At 33.2% G+C, this 20,598-nt stretch overlaps 1 protein-coding gene across 2 annotated transcripts in view; it reads right to left on the bottom strand.

Annotated features, from left to right (window-relative positions):
- The window catches only part of LOC124354474 (leucine-rich repeat-containing protein 40-like), a 39,185-nt gene extending 18,898 nt beyond the window's left edge, over positions 1 to 20,287 (bottom strand). For both annotated transcript variants that reach the window (XM_046804948.1, XM_046804949.1), the window contains exons 1-5: positions 19,992 to 20,287; positions 10,523 to 11,742; positions 8,545 to 8,709; positions 2,860 to 2,986; positions 1,338 to 1,401 (exon numbers count right to left, since the gene is read on the bottom strand). In XM_046804948.1, coding sequence (XP_046660904.1) covers positions 1,338 to 1,401; positions 2,860 to 2,986; positions 8,545 to 8,709; positions 10,523 to 11,731 — 1,565 coding nt within the window. In that variant the 5' untranslated portion in view covers positions 11,732 to 11,742; positions 19,992 to 20,287. The remainder of the gene's footprint in view (positions 1 to 1,337; positions 1,402 to 2,859; positions 2,987 to 8,544; positions 8,710 to 10,522; positions 11,743 to 19,991) is intronic.
- Between the last annotated feature and the right edge of the window lie 311 nt (positions 20,288 to 20,598).

The raw sequence follows: 20,598 nt of genomic DNA, 5'->3' as shown, positions 1-20,598 counted from the left end.
CAACAGGTGGGCAGTTGGCGAAAAAAGAGTTCAGCATTTTTTAGCTTTTGTGAAACCGACCTCAGTTTGTACTGAATCACATTTTGGAGCAGTTCACACGAACGAGTGCAACCTGGCCAATCACAGCCGACCGCAATGTGCAGTCACAACGATCACAAATAACCGCCCACTACTACAGGATCACAGCCGACATAGTACATATGTGGGAGAATTGGAAGATTCATAGGAGCTGCCAGTTGATCACTGATAGTAGCGGACACTCCACTCTTCTTGTAATATGAATGTCTACAATATGTTTGACGTATAACTGTTTGTAGAAGAAATTATTAGCAATTTGACCATCTTGGATATCACAATTATTAATGTTTTGTAGCAATAAATATTATTAGGTTTATTAATTGTCCGCTAAAATAAATATTACAGGATAAAATGTTAGATATCATAACTAATAACGCAACACTAAAATGTAAAAAATTACTAAATACAAATGGACATGTTTTTAAAACTAAAAACAGGAAATTAATTACTTGTGCAGCCAAGTAGAATCGTAGTCCCATTTAAGCCGCTGTCGGCTGCCATCTGGTAGTGGCAGTTGTTTACGATTGTCGCTCCTACACGCAGCGGTCTGCCATCCTGCGCTTGCTCAAGTAAACCGCTCCATTTAATCTGGTACACTAGTAAATAGCGCCAAGACTGATCGCCGTGATTAGGCTTGCGTGATTCTCGCTCACGTATAAACCAGGCCTTACAAAAAAGTCATGGCATGACACACGTTGATTCTTTTAATTGCAAGTTGTAGAGATTTTCATGGTTTGTACATTAAATTCACAGTTTAATTAAGGCTTTTCCATGGTGAACAAAATTTACGGCTTATTCTCGGTTTCACGGCCGGGTGGGGATCCTGCGTTTCGTATTATCGGTTTTACTGTCATACTTTTATAAGTAGAGGAATAAATTTAGTTTTTATCCAATATTTAATGAGGAAATAACATAAAATGAAACCATAGCATTTTACAGGATTCAAGCCCATTTATTTAGTAGTGTTGAACGCTTCGACTCCCACCCCAATTGTGATTTACGGTCGAGGGTCTTCAAAATTTCCTACACAAAAAGTGGGCCATAGGTTCAAAAAGGTTGAGAATCCCTATTTTATAATGTATTAGTGTATATCTCAGTACATGCACAAAGGAAAAAGGTGTCAATATATTATGTGTCCAGAGCAATAGCAATCCTTAAAACAGCTCTAACACAAATTTTTATCATATAATGTCAAGTATGTTAAATAATACCAAGTAAATCAGTATTACAATAATTAGACTTCGACTTATCTCACTTACAAGTGTCCAGGCTCTGGTACTGATGACAGATCATCTTCACTGTAGTAGCTCTTGTTAACTGATTCTGGAACAAATTAAACATTTTAATGTGAAGCACAAATAAAAAACCTAATGCTATCAGAATATTGCAGATAAACAAAATGATGATGTGGCAAGCATGATAAGAAGCTCCTTATAAATTGAAAATCCATTTCACTTCAATTCATTTCCTCATCACGGAGGGGTAGTCTACTTCACCCTGCAACTGTTATGGCTGTGGCATCTGCTCAATTACAGTGACATGTGGTTCAGGTGTATTGGCACTAACATAAAAATTCCAATGTTACAAAAACTATACTGAATATAAATATTGTACCATTTAGTCTTATACAATAAGATTTTAACACAATTAAAATTTATTTTAATTTATATCTTACAGACAGAATAACTTTATTCTGGATTATGACGAATTATACCTCATTCTCACAAATCACTATTTTATTTTGTTGTATTATTTATATTTTATTTATGATAGTAGCATAATTATTTAATTCAAAATACTTTAAATCTTCAGGATTTATTGGCAATAGAATCCATACTACCTTCAGGATATTTTAATACAAAAAATCAATTTACTATAAACCATGTAAAAAAACTAGAACATAAAACAACATAACTGTTTTCTCAAAAATAGTTTGGAAACAATTGTCAGTGACTCAAGAGTCCAAAACATCATAGGATCAGTGGTAGAGAATGAACATATGGCCATCACATTGCCACCTTCACAACAGGCTTAAATTCCAAAGGTGGATTGTCATAACTGGAACTGCCTTGTGTAACGCGTCACAGTTACGATAGTTTCAATGCAAAAAGTAAGTAGTTTTGCTTGGAACAGTCACAAACTAACTTTTAGTAATGCAGTGCTTTTTGTTATAGTGGAACTGCTATACCACAATTTGGAACTACATTGCAATCAGACAAATCCTCAATCCGTTCTGGTAGCAACAAAGCAAAAGTACAAGTTCCACTCTCATAAATTAAACAAAGCACTATCTTCCAACATCATGGTTGGATGGACCTGTTCAAAATATATTATAAACTTATTACAGTGATTCTGCAATTGAAATGACTTGATATGCCTCAATGTAGCTCTTTTTACCTGCATTTTACATTATAACCCACAATTCTATAAACATGATGGCATCTTCAAAGTTATAAAAGAGAATAAAAAAATATGCTGTAATTTTGCATATAAAAAAACTAAAATGAAGAAGGTAGATTTCTCAGTTCGGCCGTTATACATTGTGGACGGGTGATTGCCTCACTCTATATAAAGCATAACTTATTATTTGTTAGTAAAGGTAATGTACTTATCAGTTGGCACACAGTTAAATAAAAAAGTGTATATCATAATAAATTATGACATAATTAGCTATGTATAATTTCCAAGCAGGAATACAAATTCTTGTATTTTGTTGTAAGTAATTTTTGGCAATGACAACTGGCAAAAATATGTTTCCAAATGAGATTATTATTTACCTACCATAACTGTCCCAACTACTAGCCAAGACCTTGCAAATGTTTTTACGATCAGAATATTCTGAGTTTGCCACTCGTAGACTGGCCTGCAGTCGATTGTAAACATCCAGCATTCTCTCTCCATGTACCATCTGTGGAGAGAAAAAAATTGGACATTAGTTTTATTACAATAAATATAAGAATCCTAAACTAAACAATCAGAAGACAAACCTGTCTTATTACATGACTCAACCTTGTATTTCTTAATTTTATAATACAACCAGAGAGGCTATCCTTTTGTATCTTTATAGTATGCATACTTTACAGTAGCATTTGACAGAATTCCTTCTGTCAAAATTGCTGGTCAATGGGCAACCATTAAGGGATATCCTATTTATATTTTTGTGATTAAGTGTAGTTCCCAAATTGTGTGCGAGCTTAGAGACAGATAAACAACTTTCTACAGGAACAAACATGCGAGTGGATTCAAACTGTGAGAATTTCTGTGAAGCTTTTATGTTTCTCCAAATGATTCTATCTCCCTGTGTTTGCTAACTAACAGTCTATTAGCTAAAGTTAACATGTAACTAATACAAGTTCAAGAACATAAAAGCAATAGTTTTGAGTCTTTTTGAATCATGGGTATTAGTAATGTGAAGATTCCATGACCAGAAAGTGTGAAAACACTTGTGTTAAAGATAAATGACTAAGGTAGAAGTAAACCACCTACACAACAAGGTCATACATAATTTTAATTAGGATAGGTTTCAGGCAATATTAACTGAAAGAGAAACAGTGCCACAGTCAATTTCTACTATTGTCGTCACAGTAAGTAAACCAAGTGCAAAACTATTTGTATTTAATGCCAGTAAGGCATTGCATGTGTTGGGAGGATGGTTATATCGGCTTAATCTGGTCTAGCAGCTCTGATAGCTAAATCACAAATCAAGGCTATTCATTAATTTTAGCGGCATCATAATTAGAGTATAAATCAAAAGCATATTACTTGCCCTGCTTATGTAAGGCTAAGATTACAATTATTGTAGTCAAGAGCAATATTTTAAATTTAACTCTGAAACAAAATCTAAAAATTAAATTTTTAGTACAAATTTGCTTTAGTATTATGAAAATTTACTAAATAACTATACAAGAAATATAATGATAATGCTTCTAAAGCTGCGACTGTGTACAGAATGAGATATTCAAAACCATTGTTAACCATCAGTAAATCTGTAAAATTCTTAATTGAATAATATTGAAGGTTAAGTGAAAATGGAGAGTGTAATTAACTTTATATTTAAGAACTGGTGTGACTGGCAGCTAACTTGCTTAATTTAGCCCCATTGTACAAAATGTTAAACTTATAATGTGTTAAACTTCAAACACTGTTCTGCTGTTATTGTTGGTTGTACAATTATGAGAGATAGATCATTTTTAGGATATAATTAGTATGTGTCCAAACTCTTCTCAGTTACTGTGATATTTTAATTGGATATCACAAGAACATGGATATCACAAATTTCAGAGAACAAGAAGTAATTGGACTTGTGAACACTGCCAAAATACTACTGATGATCCAAGGGATGATACACGGGAAAATCAATAGGAAGACACATTATCATAGCAACAACAAAAAGAAGTCATTGCACATTATGTTGTAAAAAATTAGACAGGCATATGGTTGTGGACATGCTGTTAAACATGCAAAATTGTGTGCCCTGGGTGTAATCTCAATGCTCCTTATGTACAGACTGTTTTTAAATTAAAAGATATAGTGAGGCTAAAGAGGTACAAAAACCCATGACTTAATGCTTTTATAAATATTTTACTTTTTATCTGTGTAACTTTTTAGTTGATGTACAAGATATCTCTTTACCTTTATTTGATACACTGAATTGTAGTTTTATGACAAATATATATTCATATACATTCTTACATTTTTCATCTCACCTGTGTCCAAAATATCAAACACTTTCACTTGAGCATTCTAAAACAAGAATAATAAAATAATTCATTTGTAATGTTAAATTTTCTATCAAGAAAAGTATTTTAATAAAACAATTTTGTAAATTTGATCTATTGTTTTCACATTTTTTTTCTTTTTAATACTTCTTAGATTGGTGTGTATCGGATATGATTACATATTCTCATCTTTGACAATGTGTATCACATGTGATCACACATGCAAAATATTTAGGTCCAAATACTGTAATATGTAAAATGCATCTGGGAGTGCCGATGGTCGAGAGGTCTAAGATGTTTGACTTTGAGGCTGAGTTGGAGATAGTGCAGTTTCGAATCCTGTTTGTAACCCTTGCACTTTTTATTAGTACCATCGACCTCGTACTATCGACTCTCCCCCTTATTATGATAAGATCCTTGCACAGGCCAGTGGCCCATGAGGAAGGGCAGAATAAGGCATAAAAGGGAATCGGCTCCTCCTTTTTTCTTTAGAAAAAAATTTATATATATGGTTTTAGTACAATGATGATGAGTAGAGTTTTCTGTGGGGAAAAAGTATGACTTTTCTCTTGAACTGTGTGAAAGTAATTTGTCATAAAGCACATGTGATACACATAGTACTTAACTTGTTAATCTTTAAACCCTTTGAGTGCCGCAGCGTCTACATAGTAGATGTTGTGAAATGTGCATAAATTGCCGGCATCTACCAGTAGACGATTTTTTATTTGATTAATATCACATATAATTCATTTTTGTTTTGACAAATAACTTATTTCACGGCAATCTACAAGTTTTCGAACTATCAATTGTGATTGATTTTTTATTGTTCACCGCCCCCTTGTAGTTATTTGTCATCAGAAAAAAAAAAACAGATGACGCAATAGTTGGTCAGCTGCTACTTGTTACCATTAACTACACAGTTTCGTTCATTGTGTGTTTACATTGTGCTAGTTTCGTGTGTTTATGCTGAAAACTGTTGTTATTACTATTCTGCAATTGTGTTCAGTAAAACTTACAATGCATTTACAAACTTCTTTTTCCGTGTTTAGTGACATATATTTTATTGTTGGATTGGTGATGAACTAAAATGCAAGTTTCCAATCAAACTATTGATTTTAGGTGAAGTAAGGTTATAGGAAGTAAGGTTATATTGTAGGCCTGTGTATATTTTTTATATACTTTTTATATAATTAGTATTTTACAGTCGTCTTACTTCATTGAGTGAAATAGGGTAGTTATAATATTGTTTCTAAAACTTTTGACAAACTTGAACAAAAATTGCTTTTTTGTTGTATTTTGTATATATTGGCAGTATCTGGTTATAATATTACTGTAACACACCATATTATGCATGATTTTTGTTGTTTTTCATGCTCTTTCATATGCATAGCTAAAAAAAAATTTTAAAAAAATATTGTATAAATAAAATTTTAGTTCAAACTTGAAATTTATTTTTTTTCATTTTTTAGTTTTTTGTTATAACCTATATTCTTTTTGTGTAAATAAAAAATAAAATTATAATATTATATGGAAAAAAAATACCTTGTGTTATAACACACAAACAAAAAAAAAAATTATTCAAATCGGTTGAATAGTTTTTTTAACCCTCCATCGGGTGCGCTAAACGGAGTTTTCCTCCGTGTATGTTTTATTATTAAAAATAGTACTAATTTTCTGATGTCGGCAGTCGTTTCCCGCAGTGTACTTCACGAGCATCTTTTCGGGGAAACGAAAACAAATAGCCTCCCGCTTTTATTTATCAAAATGTGTCAGTATGAGGTCTACTTCCGTGCGTGACTGGACGATTCCTCCGTGAGCGCCCGATGGTGTGTTTTGTAGTGCTTGGACGAAATCACGCGTGAGCGCCTTATTGTGTTTAGTTTTTTTATGTTGTAATAATCCGTGTGCGCCTAAATGTGTGACCTGTGATGGTTTTCTTTTTTAAATTTTACTATTTATTTTATTTGAATTTTGTGAAATGGAGAATGAAGACGAGAGACTTGTTAGTACAGTACCAGTGTGCTAGGGAACATTTTCAGTAATGATTATGGAGTGAACATTGTCGCTATAACAACCAGAAGGAAAATGTTTTGAAATTTTGTGCAGTGTGTAAAAAAATTTTTAGTAAAGAATAAATTTTTATTTCAGAGCAATAATTGACATTACAAATTGTAAATATCTCAAGAATTGAAGTAAGTTGTTTTTTTGTAAGAAGTTAAAAAAACTAAGTTAATTTCCATACATATTTACAGAAGGTTAAACATTTTTACAATTAATTGCATTATTCCTTAAAATTAATCATGTTGTTATTATACAATAACATTTTTTAAGATTTTGAATTTCTTATTTGGAAAATTCATTACATAAGAGTGTAATTTTTATTAAATTTCTAAAAATGAATATATTACATTGTAATTAAAATCAGTATGAATATTTAAACAAATAAAAACAGTTTAAAACGATTATGATATCCATTATTCGCCAACCTGGAGGAAACCTCCGTGAGCGCCTGATGGTGTTTCTAATTTTAAGCGCCCGATGGAGGGTTAATATAGTTTTTTCCCCACACGCTTGCAAAACAGAAGGCAATGCTCCGGCAATTTATGCGTATGACTTGGGAAATATGCTGTGGCACTCAAAGGGTTAAATATTCAACAAGGACTATACATTTTATAATAATATAAACTAATATATGTTTAGATGAGTAATCATATCTTTAAAATCATAAATCTCAGCTAAATTTAAAATCAGCTTTTTGTTGTCCGCCCAGACTGCCGAGCGTGGGTTGGATGTTTGTTTATCAGTAGACTGTTTGTAGAACTCAATAATCAGCCAGACGCATGACAATGTGGTGGGAGGGAAGTAATAGCCTACCTGCTAACTTGCTAACTAAGTTGGCAAAAATATTGGTGGATGCTCAGATGTTGAGATTAATGACATTAAAAGTTGGTTGGGAGCTGACAACAAAAGAAGCTATGGTACTCTTACTGATGGCCAAATTACAAATATTAAATCTTGTTGCGATAAAGATGCCAATAACAGGGAAGATGCTGACAAATAAAACACTGAAAATATCACAGTTATAAGACAAGCAGAAGCAGCATCTCATTTGGGCAAGTGAATGGTTTATTTTGAGCAACAACAAGAGACAACTTGACTTCTTATTTTGAAAAGGATGTGTGACTGCAAGGCACTGAAACTGCATTCAAAGCAGATGCACTGCAAATTAATAAAATTCTTTTATAAAAATTATAATTTATATATTGCATAATACTTTATCATGATGCGTATTTTAAGTGTTTTCCGCAATAAAAAAATTACTGTTTGTTTAATATTTAATGAGAAGATAACATTCAGAAGATTTCAGATTCATCATTAGGAGTGATTCATCATGAAAATTGATTAAAACAGATTAGTTCAAACTGTTCTTTTTATAAAGAAAATTTCTTAATTCTCCAGAAATCACACTTGTCACATTGTAAAGCATGAACTACAATAAATTGCAATTTATGATGAGTTAATAGAATTATTTTTATTTTTATATTAATAACAGTCCATGTGGTTACAGAATAATAAGTAGATTTTATTATATTATTGAAAACTTGATAAATTATGTTTTACTCAACCAATAAAATGATAACAATTTAAAACAGAATAACTGATCTACAGTATCAACTTTTTAAATGCTAAGTTAATGAAAAGCAAACACAGGAAAGGTAGGTTTTAGTCTAGAAAAAAACAAACTTACGCAATCCAGAACTGTCTCTAAGTCAACGTAGTTGTCTGCAACATCCAGCTTTTCCAGTGCCATCAAATTTTCCAGAGGGATAGGGAACTCTTCCAGCATATTGTCGTACAGATCCAGCCATTTTAACTCCAGAAGACCAGTAAGTTCGTTCCGCACATCTGTCAACTGTAAAGCCACTTACAGTTTAAATGTTGATGAACACTCCAAATGCAAGTACAAATGATTATTTATTGATTCAGTAGTCCAGTTTTAGATACATTATTTATTAAAGTTTTGTAATCAGTTTGAGCATTTTACCATTTCAGAATGTAACCAAAGATCTGCATTGAAGTTGTTTAGACCCATAAAACAAAAAACATTGAATTCATTGATAACACCTAACAACAGTTAGAAATTGAGTACTTGAATAATGTTGATACAATTTATAACTGAAATAGGAGAATCTTTTTTAACTGTCCAGTAAGCTGAGAATCATTTTAGAGGGAACTTAATTAGTTGAGGTATTACTTATATGGTAGCTCAATAACAAAATGGTACAAAGACTATATTAACAAACTTGTTTGAAATTATGTTGAAATTTTATTTAAGCGATAAAACAAATGCAGTGCAATTAATGTCTACTTTGCCAGAGATCTGGTTAGTTTACTGTAAACCACTAAAATATAGGGCACACCTAAAATTCAAAGACAAATTCATTGTATGTATTTTTGGTCCTGTCCTTTAAGTTGTATCCATGATCTGCTATAGTTGTCTCTACTAAAGTAAAACTTTGATGGAAGTTGAGAAGTAGTGAAAGCAGTCAGCCTTGCATCGAGAAGCTACAGAAATAACAAATAATTTGGGGAAGCGGTAACCCCAAAATTGTATTGACAGCATTCAAAATATTTATTGTGGGGCTGTCCACGGAAGACAGCACCTCAATCACCTCACCGACGGGTTGATTGTTCACAAAATAAGCAATAAAAAACCCTCTTCTCAATAGCGCACCCAGTCATAACCGTACTGCCAGTAGATGTCAGTTCCGCACTCTCATAACTCTGCTGGCAGCAAAAAAACCTGTTTCCCCATTATCAGTGCTTGTCTTGGAGTTTGCAAATTCAGTGTCTTGCCTCTGATTCTTTTTAAGAACAAATAAGTTTACAATCAGTTGATTGTAAATGTTCTATAAAATGTTACTCTTTTTCTGTACATATAAAATTATAGAGTAGGCTGTTGAAATATGAGTATGCCTATGTATATTGCTCAGAAGTTTTTCGTATAATCAGAACTTTAGGCTATCCAAAACATGTCCAGCCTCGATTATTCCTAATAATCAAGGTTTTACTGTATAAATTGGGTGTTTGGAAATTTTGTTAAAATCTATTTTACTGAGGATGATTTAAAATATAGTAAATATATTTTAATTATTACAAAGACCATAATTCCCACTGACAAAGTGACGTACTGAAGGTCAAAATAAACCATAACCTGGTCTAGCTGTGCTGTGAATGTGTCATGATATATTCATGTTTTTCATTATTGGAATCATTTTAACTACCCCCTGTAACCGTTGAAAAACTAGCTGTAAGTATAACTTCTACATTGGTCATTGAACCGATTCTATGGCCAGTCTGAATCCAATCATTTAGTTAAGTTCAAAATTTATACATTATACAAATTAATACAGTTATTTCTCATAGTCATAATACAACATTGTTCATCTGTTATTATGTCTGAACAAAGAACATATATTAACCAAAAGACAAATTCAATAAAAATGGTTTATTCTAAAAAAAAAAAAAAAAAACTCGCACTTCTTCTATTCAGTAAAATCGATCTGGATAACACAGAGATCCAGATAAATCAAGTCTGTATAACAAGAAAAGAGCCCTAAATGGCCAAATAAAATCTTGATATCTTCTATTTACTTAAATTGACAGCAAACAAACTGATTATATCTGATTAACTTACACTGTTATACATTAGTGGTTATGCTTACCTTATTATGATCCAACAGTAGCTTCTTCAAACTGCTGATTTGGTTGAAGTTTTCAGGCAAGTATGTTACATTACACTTGGATATTATAAGCTCTTCGAGACTACTCAATTTTCCAAAACTCTCCGGCAACCAATCAATATGGTTTTGAGACAAATCCAAAATTTTCAGATTTTTCAGTTCAAAAATGTTCTCGGGCAGACCAGCAAGCCCTATATTTGGTAAATGGAGTTCTACAACATTAGCAGGATGGAAAAACATACCGATAGAGATCTCCCAAAAGTGATTAAAAGTGGAGTGGGGTCCTGAAACGTTTCCGAGGTATAAACTCTCCAAAGACTCAAACTGCGAAAGGTAACTGATCATTTCAAGTTTACAACCAGTGTTGGAAATGTCCAACCTTTGTAAGGTTTTTAATGCAGATGTTCGGTGGTGTTTTAAATAAGGTAAATGCTTTTGAACAACTTTTTCATCAAAGCAGAAATTGAATGACATATCAAGCTCTGCTAAAGATCTGCATCGATCACTGAAAATCCATAGTGGCAATGACAAAAAATTGTTGTTGCTCAAATTCAAATACTGCAAGGATGTTAAACATTTAGGCGAGTTCGCAAACTCTGAGATCTTGTTATAAGAGAGATCCAAGTGTACGAGATGTTCCATCCCGAGTTCTAGACATGACGGTGGGTCACTGAACCGATTGTGAGATAGTTTCAATACTTTCAATTTATGCAGTACTTTCCAGGAGTTAGGCACACAGTAAAATTCATTAAAGGACAAATTCAACTCCTCCAGGTTTTTAAGCTGGCACAGTGTTTGAGGCAAACTACTTAAATTATTGTTGCTGAGATTTAACTTCGTAATACAGTTCGCTAAGTATAGAAAAGTCCTCGCAGATATAGTTTCGATATTGTGACCTGATATATCATAAGAGTTCAAAATGCACTTATGGTGGGACCGACCTGAGAGATCTTTTTGTTTTCTTGAGCTCAAAAACACACATGATGTACAACACTCAACATTTCCTGAAGAGGAACTGCTGTCAGATAAGAAACCATTGTCGAACCCACTGTCTTCACTGGTTGAACTTGTTATGTAATCACCACTATGGAACGAGCTTGTTACAATATCTTCAGTGATGTTTAAGGAGTGTGATGCAACATCTTCACAACTGCTGGTGGAATGTATCTTCCTATCTTTTGCCGCAATCATTTTCTATTTACCTGAAAAATTAATTGTGAAAAGTTATAATAATAGAGAAGAATGTATTACTTCTGTATACCTGAAAGCTTTGTTGAATGGTAACACATGAACAAAAAATGCCTAAATATACCACATCAGTTTTATCATTTACATATCAAGACATCGTACCCATCCTGGTTCTAATCTGCCAAGTGGAAAGACAAGGTTGGAACATAGCTTAAGTCAATGTGTGGTCTTGATTAATTTAATAATTATTTTGAAATTACAGGGTGGCCACTCATAACCTCTTTTCAAATTCCCGGTTTTCCCGGTCGAAAATTTTCGATTATCTAGTCTATTTTCAAACCAAATAGACAAATGTAGTACTGTATTTAACCATTACGCCAAGTGCAATGATGGCGTTTTATCGTCACTAGCAGTAGAAAGAAATGCCACAAAGCTGCGGTGCTCTAGCATTTCGTCGCTAGCGATATGCGAGATATTCGATGACGATTTATCGCTATCACCTATTTTAAGCTCCTTAGTTTTTATGTCTGAGTCTTTCGATGTGTCGACATAACATTGTGTATACTTGATAACTTTCATTTCTGTGATGTTTAGAAAATACATGTATCCAATTAACAAATAAATACCAACACAGCGCTACCGTGGGGCAGATTGCAGTCCAGTATTGCAGGTCAGAGGTCTAGCGGTGGACGAACTTTCAGTACGAGACAATGACTTCGCCGGTACACAAGGTATGGTTCAGTACGATCAACAAATAAACCAAATACTTCCATCTGAACTCTACTTAATTAATTTAACTTTTGTGAGGGAGGGGGAAGCCTAAGATTACCACGTTACCTCAAAGGAAGTTGCAGACATTCAGGGAAATGAATATATTTAAAATTCCAAGTTATTTTTCCTTTTTAAGTGATAGAAATGATAGGTTATAAAATGAGCTTTCAGAATATATATATATATATATATTACATTTAAGTAAAAATGCATGGATGTATATTTATAGAGAATATATTTATTTACAACTACGCAAAGTACGATGAACGGATAAAATACGAATTAGCGATCGTCTGTTTACTATCGAGGAGTTAAGTCCAGGCATAGAACCAGCATACACGCTAGCGTTGAAAAATATAGACAGAAAAAACAAACTTCAATTATAATATTATTTATAAATCACGTTATTCTGTTGCTATATATTTCTAAATAGTTTTAAACACAAAGACTACAAAAATATGTTTCACCAATCGGTAATTTGAGTACTGCCGACATTTTTATTCCACGAATAGACAGTGCAGACTCAGTCAGTTAGTTAGATTACAGTCAAGGATTACGAAACAACGAGATATAAAGATGCACATTGGGCTATTTGTTTTGAACAGTTCGAATCGTCCGAACGATCGTCACGTGTGCTTAGAAGTCGTTCCGGTAAATAGTTGACCGGAGAACTGAAGGGATTTCCAAGCCGTCGTCCAACCAATGCCGCTCTGGCAACGAAAACCGCGATAGCGTGGCTGATTCGATCGGCTGGCCGTTTGTAGACTGGCAACAACATTAAGTTACGTTTAAACTGGCAAGTAAAGTTGCAAGGGAATTTGCACAACTACTGTAGCATAATATGGACAATATAAGCAATTTTACTCACGAGAACTGTCACAAGTACTTGTACAGTTGTATCGCTGATTGTTGCGGGAGTCAAGACGAAGTCTGTTCACTCACGACAGTGATGTCTTGGCAATGTTTATAATTGAAATTTTAATAGACGACACTGTTCTCCAGTTCTTGCGCCTGTTTAGACATGCGATATTTAATTGGACACAAAACTTGCGCCATTTTTTGCCGGTGTAAACGCAGTTCAGTCGAGCTTTGGATGTGACCGTGATATTAAACCATAACACCACTTCCTTTGTTTTAACCCATGTAATTTGATGACAATCGGAACGTGTGTGAGGAGCAATCAATTGTTCATAGACCAACCGAGGCCTAGATTGGGCGGGGACTTAAATTTTAATATTTGTGTTGTACATATAGGGAACACCCAACACTAGCCATGGCAGACGTAAGCAGAAGCGAGTACCACACGATGGCGATTATCCGCCGCCAATTCTAAACATTAAATGTTTCTCCTGCCGCTCTCTGTCATTGCTGTGCAACAGGACGCAAACGCCCTCTTCTCGGCGTTACTTGTTGTAACTAACCCACTACTTTCTTCTCCAAAAGGTATCTCATTAAGCTTTGTATAAATCCAACTGACATTCTGGTGTACTCACAACCCCGGGCTGCACCTCTTATCAAACCGTCAAACATTATATTATTCAACAAACCGAACTCTGAAGCCTGTTTATAACACTGTATACATTTTAGGCCTGTACTACCTATCTAACATACTTCTTTCCAAAACAAAATTTTCTCTGAAAAATAAGAGTTGTTGTCCGGAGATCCCCACTTCGGCGACTGAATAATACTTAAGTACAAAAACCCGTTTGTATCGCGGTTACTACCGTTCTGCCGCGTTACCGCTTAAAAACGTACCACTCGTTTAGTACCGAAGTCAGAAACGATCGGTCGGGCGATATTTATTGTCCAATGCATTGATACATTTTGGTGGTGGGGGGAGGGGGTTCGGAGAATTCCCACTGCACATGAGTAGACTAACCAAGATAAACCCAATACACTAGTGGAGGTAACCTTAGATCAACCGGCCCGGCGTCAGATGTAGCTCACGAACATATGTCGATCTTCATTCACAATTTCACGAGCCATGTCGCGTAAAATACGATGTTTCGTGATTAATCATTTCTTGATCCAAGAAGCTGTCAAATTATGTCTTTATTTTATAAGTTCTTGGAGACAGAAACATTATTTTTGAAATTTTCCCGGTTCTCAGACAGATTCCCGGCTTATTCCCGGTTTTCCCGGTTGGGTGGCCACCCTGAATTAAAACAAACACTTTAAAACTTAGTTTATAGATATACAATAGCATCCGCCCATACAATTTTAAACTGTCCAATTGTTAGCAAATGGCGAAAACTGTAATTTATATTGATGAAGCTTAACTTTAAATCTGGTGCCATAGTGAGTATACAAAATGGTCACCCTGTTTAGAGCACATTTAATAATTACAAAAAAGCTACTAGAATATCGGCTACATGTATTGTCCAAATGTATTATTACACAGAACTTTTGCCTGGATATATCACAGACTACAATCGTAAATTTAAAAGATAGTTGTACAAAATTATTATTAAAAAATCTGTTAACAAAATTAATGTATCTCAATTTGTTTTGAAGTTCCAAATTACATTTATAATTTTATCCTCCTTATAGTGATGGAAAATTTGTCTTTTGAATCTAAAATAAGACCACAATTTATGAGGAAAAACAGTATTTAATTATTTGTTTAATAGTGAGAAATATATCTATCACTAGTAGGAACAATTCTAACTCACAAACCATGGCCTGGCCATGATAAGCTCTAAAAGCCTTTTGGTAGAGCAGTACAGCCAGAACCAGACTGCCTGGGGAAAGATGATCAGATCCAAGATATGGCGAAATGCCTCAGGACTCAGGCGCTCAAAAAATCTCTCTGTATTCTCAAGGTTGGAATATTCTCTTAGACCTAAGCAAGGAGGATATATTACTAGTAGTGCTTGGGTTGCTGAAAGGACATGGTACTTTTTGAAAACATGTGATGGAGGTGGGTTTAAGCCTGACTGATGAACACAGACTCTGGAGAGAGGAATTAGTGGAGTACATAGCAAACTGTTCTGCTATTTTTAAAACCAGGAAAAAAATCCTACAAACTTAAGAGAGGCCAAATGATATTGACCCTTTTCGGACGAACACGGTCATTGCCCTTCTGGTGTAGATTCACTAGCATGAAACACAGGCACTGCACGAATGGCATAATGTTCATATAACACTAGCCATGCAATTAAGTTTTTGTCTTCACTATAAAAATAAAAAAAACCCACTTGATTTATGTGGCATTTATTATTAAATTGAATTAAATACAACCACATAAGAGAAATTTCCACTTTTTAACGAGTTCCCAAAAGGTTAAAGAACACAAGACCACATTTCTAAATGATTTTTACAGAAGCCTCAGATGCGAAGGTTAACCCATTGAAGAAGTATTTACTGAGGTTTCTGCAGAACTGGTAGCCACAATTATATTGGGCAAAAATGCAAGACTTATATTTAAAAACAAAATGCATAAAAGAAAATGCACTAATTTTTTTACCACCGTCTTTACAGTAAAATCTTCACTGAATATACAAAATGCCATATTTGTAACAAAGTTACTAATTTAAAGAAATTGTTAATTTTGTATACATACACTCCTGGACTAATGTTACAAACCACCCCAATAACTAACAATTATGACTGTGCAAGACCTGTTATCATGGCTAATACACTAAACAAAGGGCATCCCCAAAAGGAAGCTAATCTACTGATAACAAACTCATTCTTTATCATATTTCCAGTTTCTTATCTAATCTACAGTTCAAATTTAAAGTGATAACATTCTTGCAGTTTTCATCATATCTTATTTTTTATTCTTGTAAAAGCTGGAATTGTATTAACTTTGCAATCAATGAGCTGTGCAGTCAATATACTAAAATTAATGGTTTGGTCAGGGATGGCCAGGGATATGCCGTTGTAGAAAAACTCATGCGGATGAGAAATTACCTTCACAAAGGTTACCATCTGTACTTTGACAACTTTTTCACCAAAATAAAGGTTGCCAGGTGCCTGTATACCAACTCAACTTGGGTTACAGGTACTGTAAAATAGAGAGAATAGACAGAAAAGGAAATACTAAGCAGTTATTGGGAAGATATAAGGTAGAAAATAAAACCTATGTTAGGAAGAGGCCAATTTTAATGATGGGTTTTTAAGAGAAGCTTACTAATAAAATTCAATTCCTTTTGCTATCTTCAGATCCTGAGGCCAAGAATGTATCTTATATCATTAGAAGAAGTGATAGTTTGTAATGAAAAGAAAACCATAAATTGTTTATCAATATAATCACGGAATGGGAGGAATATATTGATATTTTACTAATCAAATGATTGTTTCAGCCTATCTACAAATTGTAATAGGCTACCTCTAGTGAAAACAACATTCAACTACAAAATTTAGCTGTGTGCAATAATTAGAGTCCGTGCACCAATAAATGTCCATCAGGTCATGTACTAAAAATATAAATAAAACTAAGCATTCATGCAGGTATTAAAATTAAACACTAACCAACATTACAAAAAACGACTACATGTAAGAAAATAAAGATTTGACTAATAGTTACAAACAGTGTGCATTAGTTCATGTCCCTGCACTAATTAATTAATATATAACTTGGTAATTCCTTGGCAAGTTGTCAATTTTGGCCTTGGCAGTTTTGACTAGCGGATATAATGGTACCTAGCGGCAGTTTTGAGTGACGCACTACAAAATGCGCGTGGTGGTTTCCGACCTGAATCGATGAAATTACTCTGGTGGTCAAAGGGTTAAGTTTAATTGAACATATATGATAGTTTTGTCATCAATGTTGACATAGAACAGTTGATTACATTTCACTGGCTCTTTCAATTAATAATTCATTACCTCAGAGACTGGTGGGGCGTAGCCCAGAAGAATTTTGGAATAATAATAGGTCTATATTCATACTAGGGACGTTAAGAATATCCATATAAAATTTTAGTACAATCGATTGAATAATTTGTGTGAAAACAAAACAACCAACAAATCCACTTTGGAAATTGTAATATCATTAGTGTTTGTGTATATTATATAAGTAAGAAATGAACATTTTTGAAGAAGAAATTGAGATTTATATAAATTTTTGCTGCCTAAAAAAAATTAGCTGATTTAAATTTCAATACTCTTATATTTATTAGATATAAATTAGATTGACCTAGAGGATTCGTCTCATGTCGCTCTTTATTCCTATAATAATGAATTTTAAAGAAATAAAGATTCTGATTCCTGAAATGAGCAAAATGAGGTTCGGGGTTTGTTTCTAAATGGTAAATTGTGTTTAAGTTGAAGCAATATTCTAAATGTTTTTGGTTGTTATTTGAATTTTAAGTGCAGATAATGGTCTCTCATGTTTGTATCGCCAACTTTGCAGGGCTGTTGAGCACATGTAAGAATCAAGACAGGTAGACGGTCGCAGGGGCCAGCGTGCAGAGTTGCAATCTATAAAGGATACTTAATCAGAGGTTGCAGTAAGCGGCTATGGCAAGCATGTCCATGTTAACATTGCTCCACCGTTTAACAGTTCTAAACGAACGCGCTGCTCTAGTTCTACAACACTCACTTGGCGCTGCTCGCCGGTCACTAATAATGTGTGTTTCTAGTATTAGCCGCTAGATCGAAAAAACAAAAGTTAAAAAATTAGAAATTGGTAATTAATTAATTAATTGTTTGTATATAATTCTCAAATTTGTTGTATATTTTAGAAACATATAGTTTAAGGATTATATTTTTTGAAAATAATCGTACCCATAACAACAAATTTAGCAATTACATAGTGTTTAGCTGCAAGAAAAGTCAGAACAAACAAGTTGTTGTAAAAAACGCACTTGAGAAAACTTGTTTTTAACATTCTAAATTTTGTATTATGAATATATTGAAAATCATGTACTATGTTAGTTGAAATCAAAGAAACTATGACTTTTTCATTCATGAATGCAGTTTTTTACAGCATAAGTACCTGCAGAAATACTATTTCAGATTAGCTAACCGTAAATACTATGCTGCTCCAACATGGTTGAAATAAAGTTTAGTTATTTTATATAATCTGAAACAAATACATTTCTTTTACTAACATATAAAAGTATATCTTCCATACAACTTTAAAAGCCTAAAATGTAATTCAGTTTGACTTCATTACTCCAAATTAATTCAACGTAAAATCATTTGTTTGATATTTAACTAATAGCAAGTAGTGTATATAACTGCATGTTCATCACCATTGTTCTTTCTGATGTACGTAAGACTAGTCTACTTGGTAAGTAAGTGAAATAAATACAGCTGGCAATGATTAATTATGAATATCCACAGGTCAAATGTTGTATTTGATAGTATTGATATTTATAGTTAATCGATAATCCTGATTCGATTTTGTTTATTAAACTGCAGCCATCCTTGAAAATAGTAAAGAGCAAGAAAATATTATTGTTTTGTTTGCAACATGTTATAAATATAGCTTTTTTTATTTATTGTTAATATACTATGCGGGTAGGGTACGATAAGTGGACCCGGTTTTTATATCGAAAATGGCAAACGATATTACTCAATCATAACCATCGATATAATGGTTATATCGGTACTAATAATTAATCGGTACTGATTAATTATTTTGAACTATTAACTTAAATAATCTATATCAATAGTTGTGAACACTTTCAAATAATACACGTAGGGTAATATTTCAATTTTACATAAGTAATTTTAATTATTAAAAATGGCAGTGAATTTTAGAAAACTACATGACATTGCTTTGAAAGATAAGGCATGTTTTTCGTGGCTTCAACATGTTTTCGTGCTGAAAAACCCATTATGTGAAATGTGGTAAATAAACAACTGTAACTGTGAGAGGAGAAAATATGGTTGTCTTCAGTTTTCCTAATTTTGGTTATAATAATTTGTTTTATCACTGTAAATATTAAATTCATATTTTAATTTAAAACATTTGATTGTTATTGAGGATTATAGATACTTTTATATTGATTTATAGTCTAGGATTTGAGATGCGAATATTAGGTATGCATGACTACATTCTTCGATGTAAAAAACCAGGTCTGCTTATCGTACCCTACCCTACTAGGCCTATATTAATGTTTATCGATTTGAAATTATGTTTTCAGTATTTTCATAGCCACTAATATGATGATTTGATTGTGGTGGTGACCACTTATTATACTGCAGCCGAAAGTAGCCTATACTATTTTAAGAAATTGTTGAAGTTAGTTTTAGTTTGATTTACATAATGTGGCTAAAAAGTATATCAGTATTAATTGTAGCCCTTTATTACCTAGACCGATGGATTCGCCCTAGCCCTAAAAGGGTTAAGAACTCTACATTTAAGCCTATAAAAATAGCTATGGGAACTACGGAAACGTTGGGCATGGTTTAAGATATAGGTTATAAAATCATATCTAACCAGCCAAAATAACAATTCTTAACATACATAAATAAAGAAATCGAGATTATGGTACGAATAGACAATAAACTAAAATAGTCAAAATCAAATTAAACTAACCTGTTAGAACAGCCTTCTTCAGCCAAGTTGGAATTTTACCTGGTAGGCCTACTTATTACCAATTTAGTGTTGAAATTAATGATTAATTCACCCAAGTTTGTACATTATTGGGTTACCTTAAATCTTATAAAATATTAAATACTTGCCAGAACCAAATTAAAAACGTTATATTAAATTAAAGCCTGTTATACATTTTTACGTGCAGGTACGGCGTGCAGATATAAACACAAATAACAGAGTCGAAAGACTGAACTGAACAGAACAGACTACAACTACACCAACAAGACTATGAGAAAAAAATGTAAAAAAGTGCAGTTATTGAAAGGAAAAAGCTAGTTGGAAGAATCTTTCTTTCTTTCTTCCTCTTACTAAGAATCAAAGATGAACGAAAGTGAAATTTAGAGGAATAGGACTAATACATAGAGGAACGAGGAAAATGCAGAGGTTATAAAATACTATTGTGGGTCTTTGGGATTATACCGATCACACCCATATATTATGAAGAAAACAAAAATATAAATTTATAGAAACAAACATGATAGAACGAAAAAACAACTCTTTAATTACAAAATTACAAGCATTTCCAGGTATTGTGATCGGTATTGTT

Source organism: Homalodisca vitripennis, chromosome 2, assembly GCF_021130785.1.
Source record: "Homalodisca vitripennis isolate AUS2020 chromosome 2, UT_GWSS_2.1, whole genome shotgun sequence".
NCBI lineage: Eukaryota > Metazoa > Arthropoda > Insecta > Hemiptera > Cicadellidae > Homalodisca > Homalodisca vitripennis.
The sequence above is the reverse complement of the archived record's forward strand: the minus strand, read 5'-3'. Positions and strand labels throughout refer to the sequence as shown.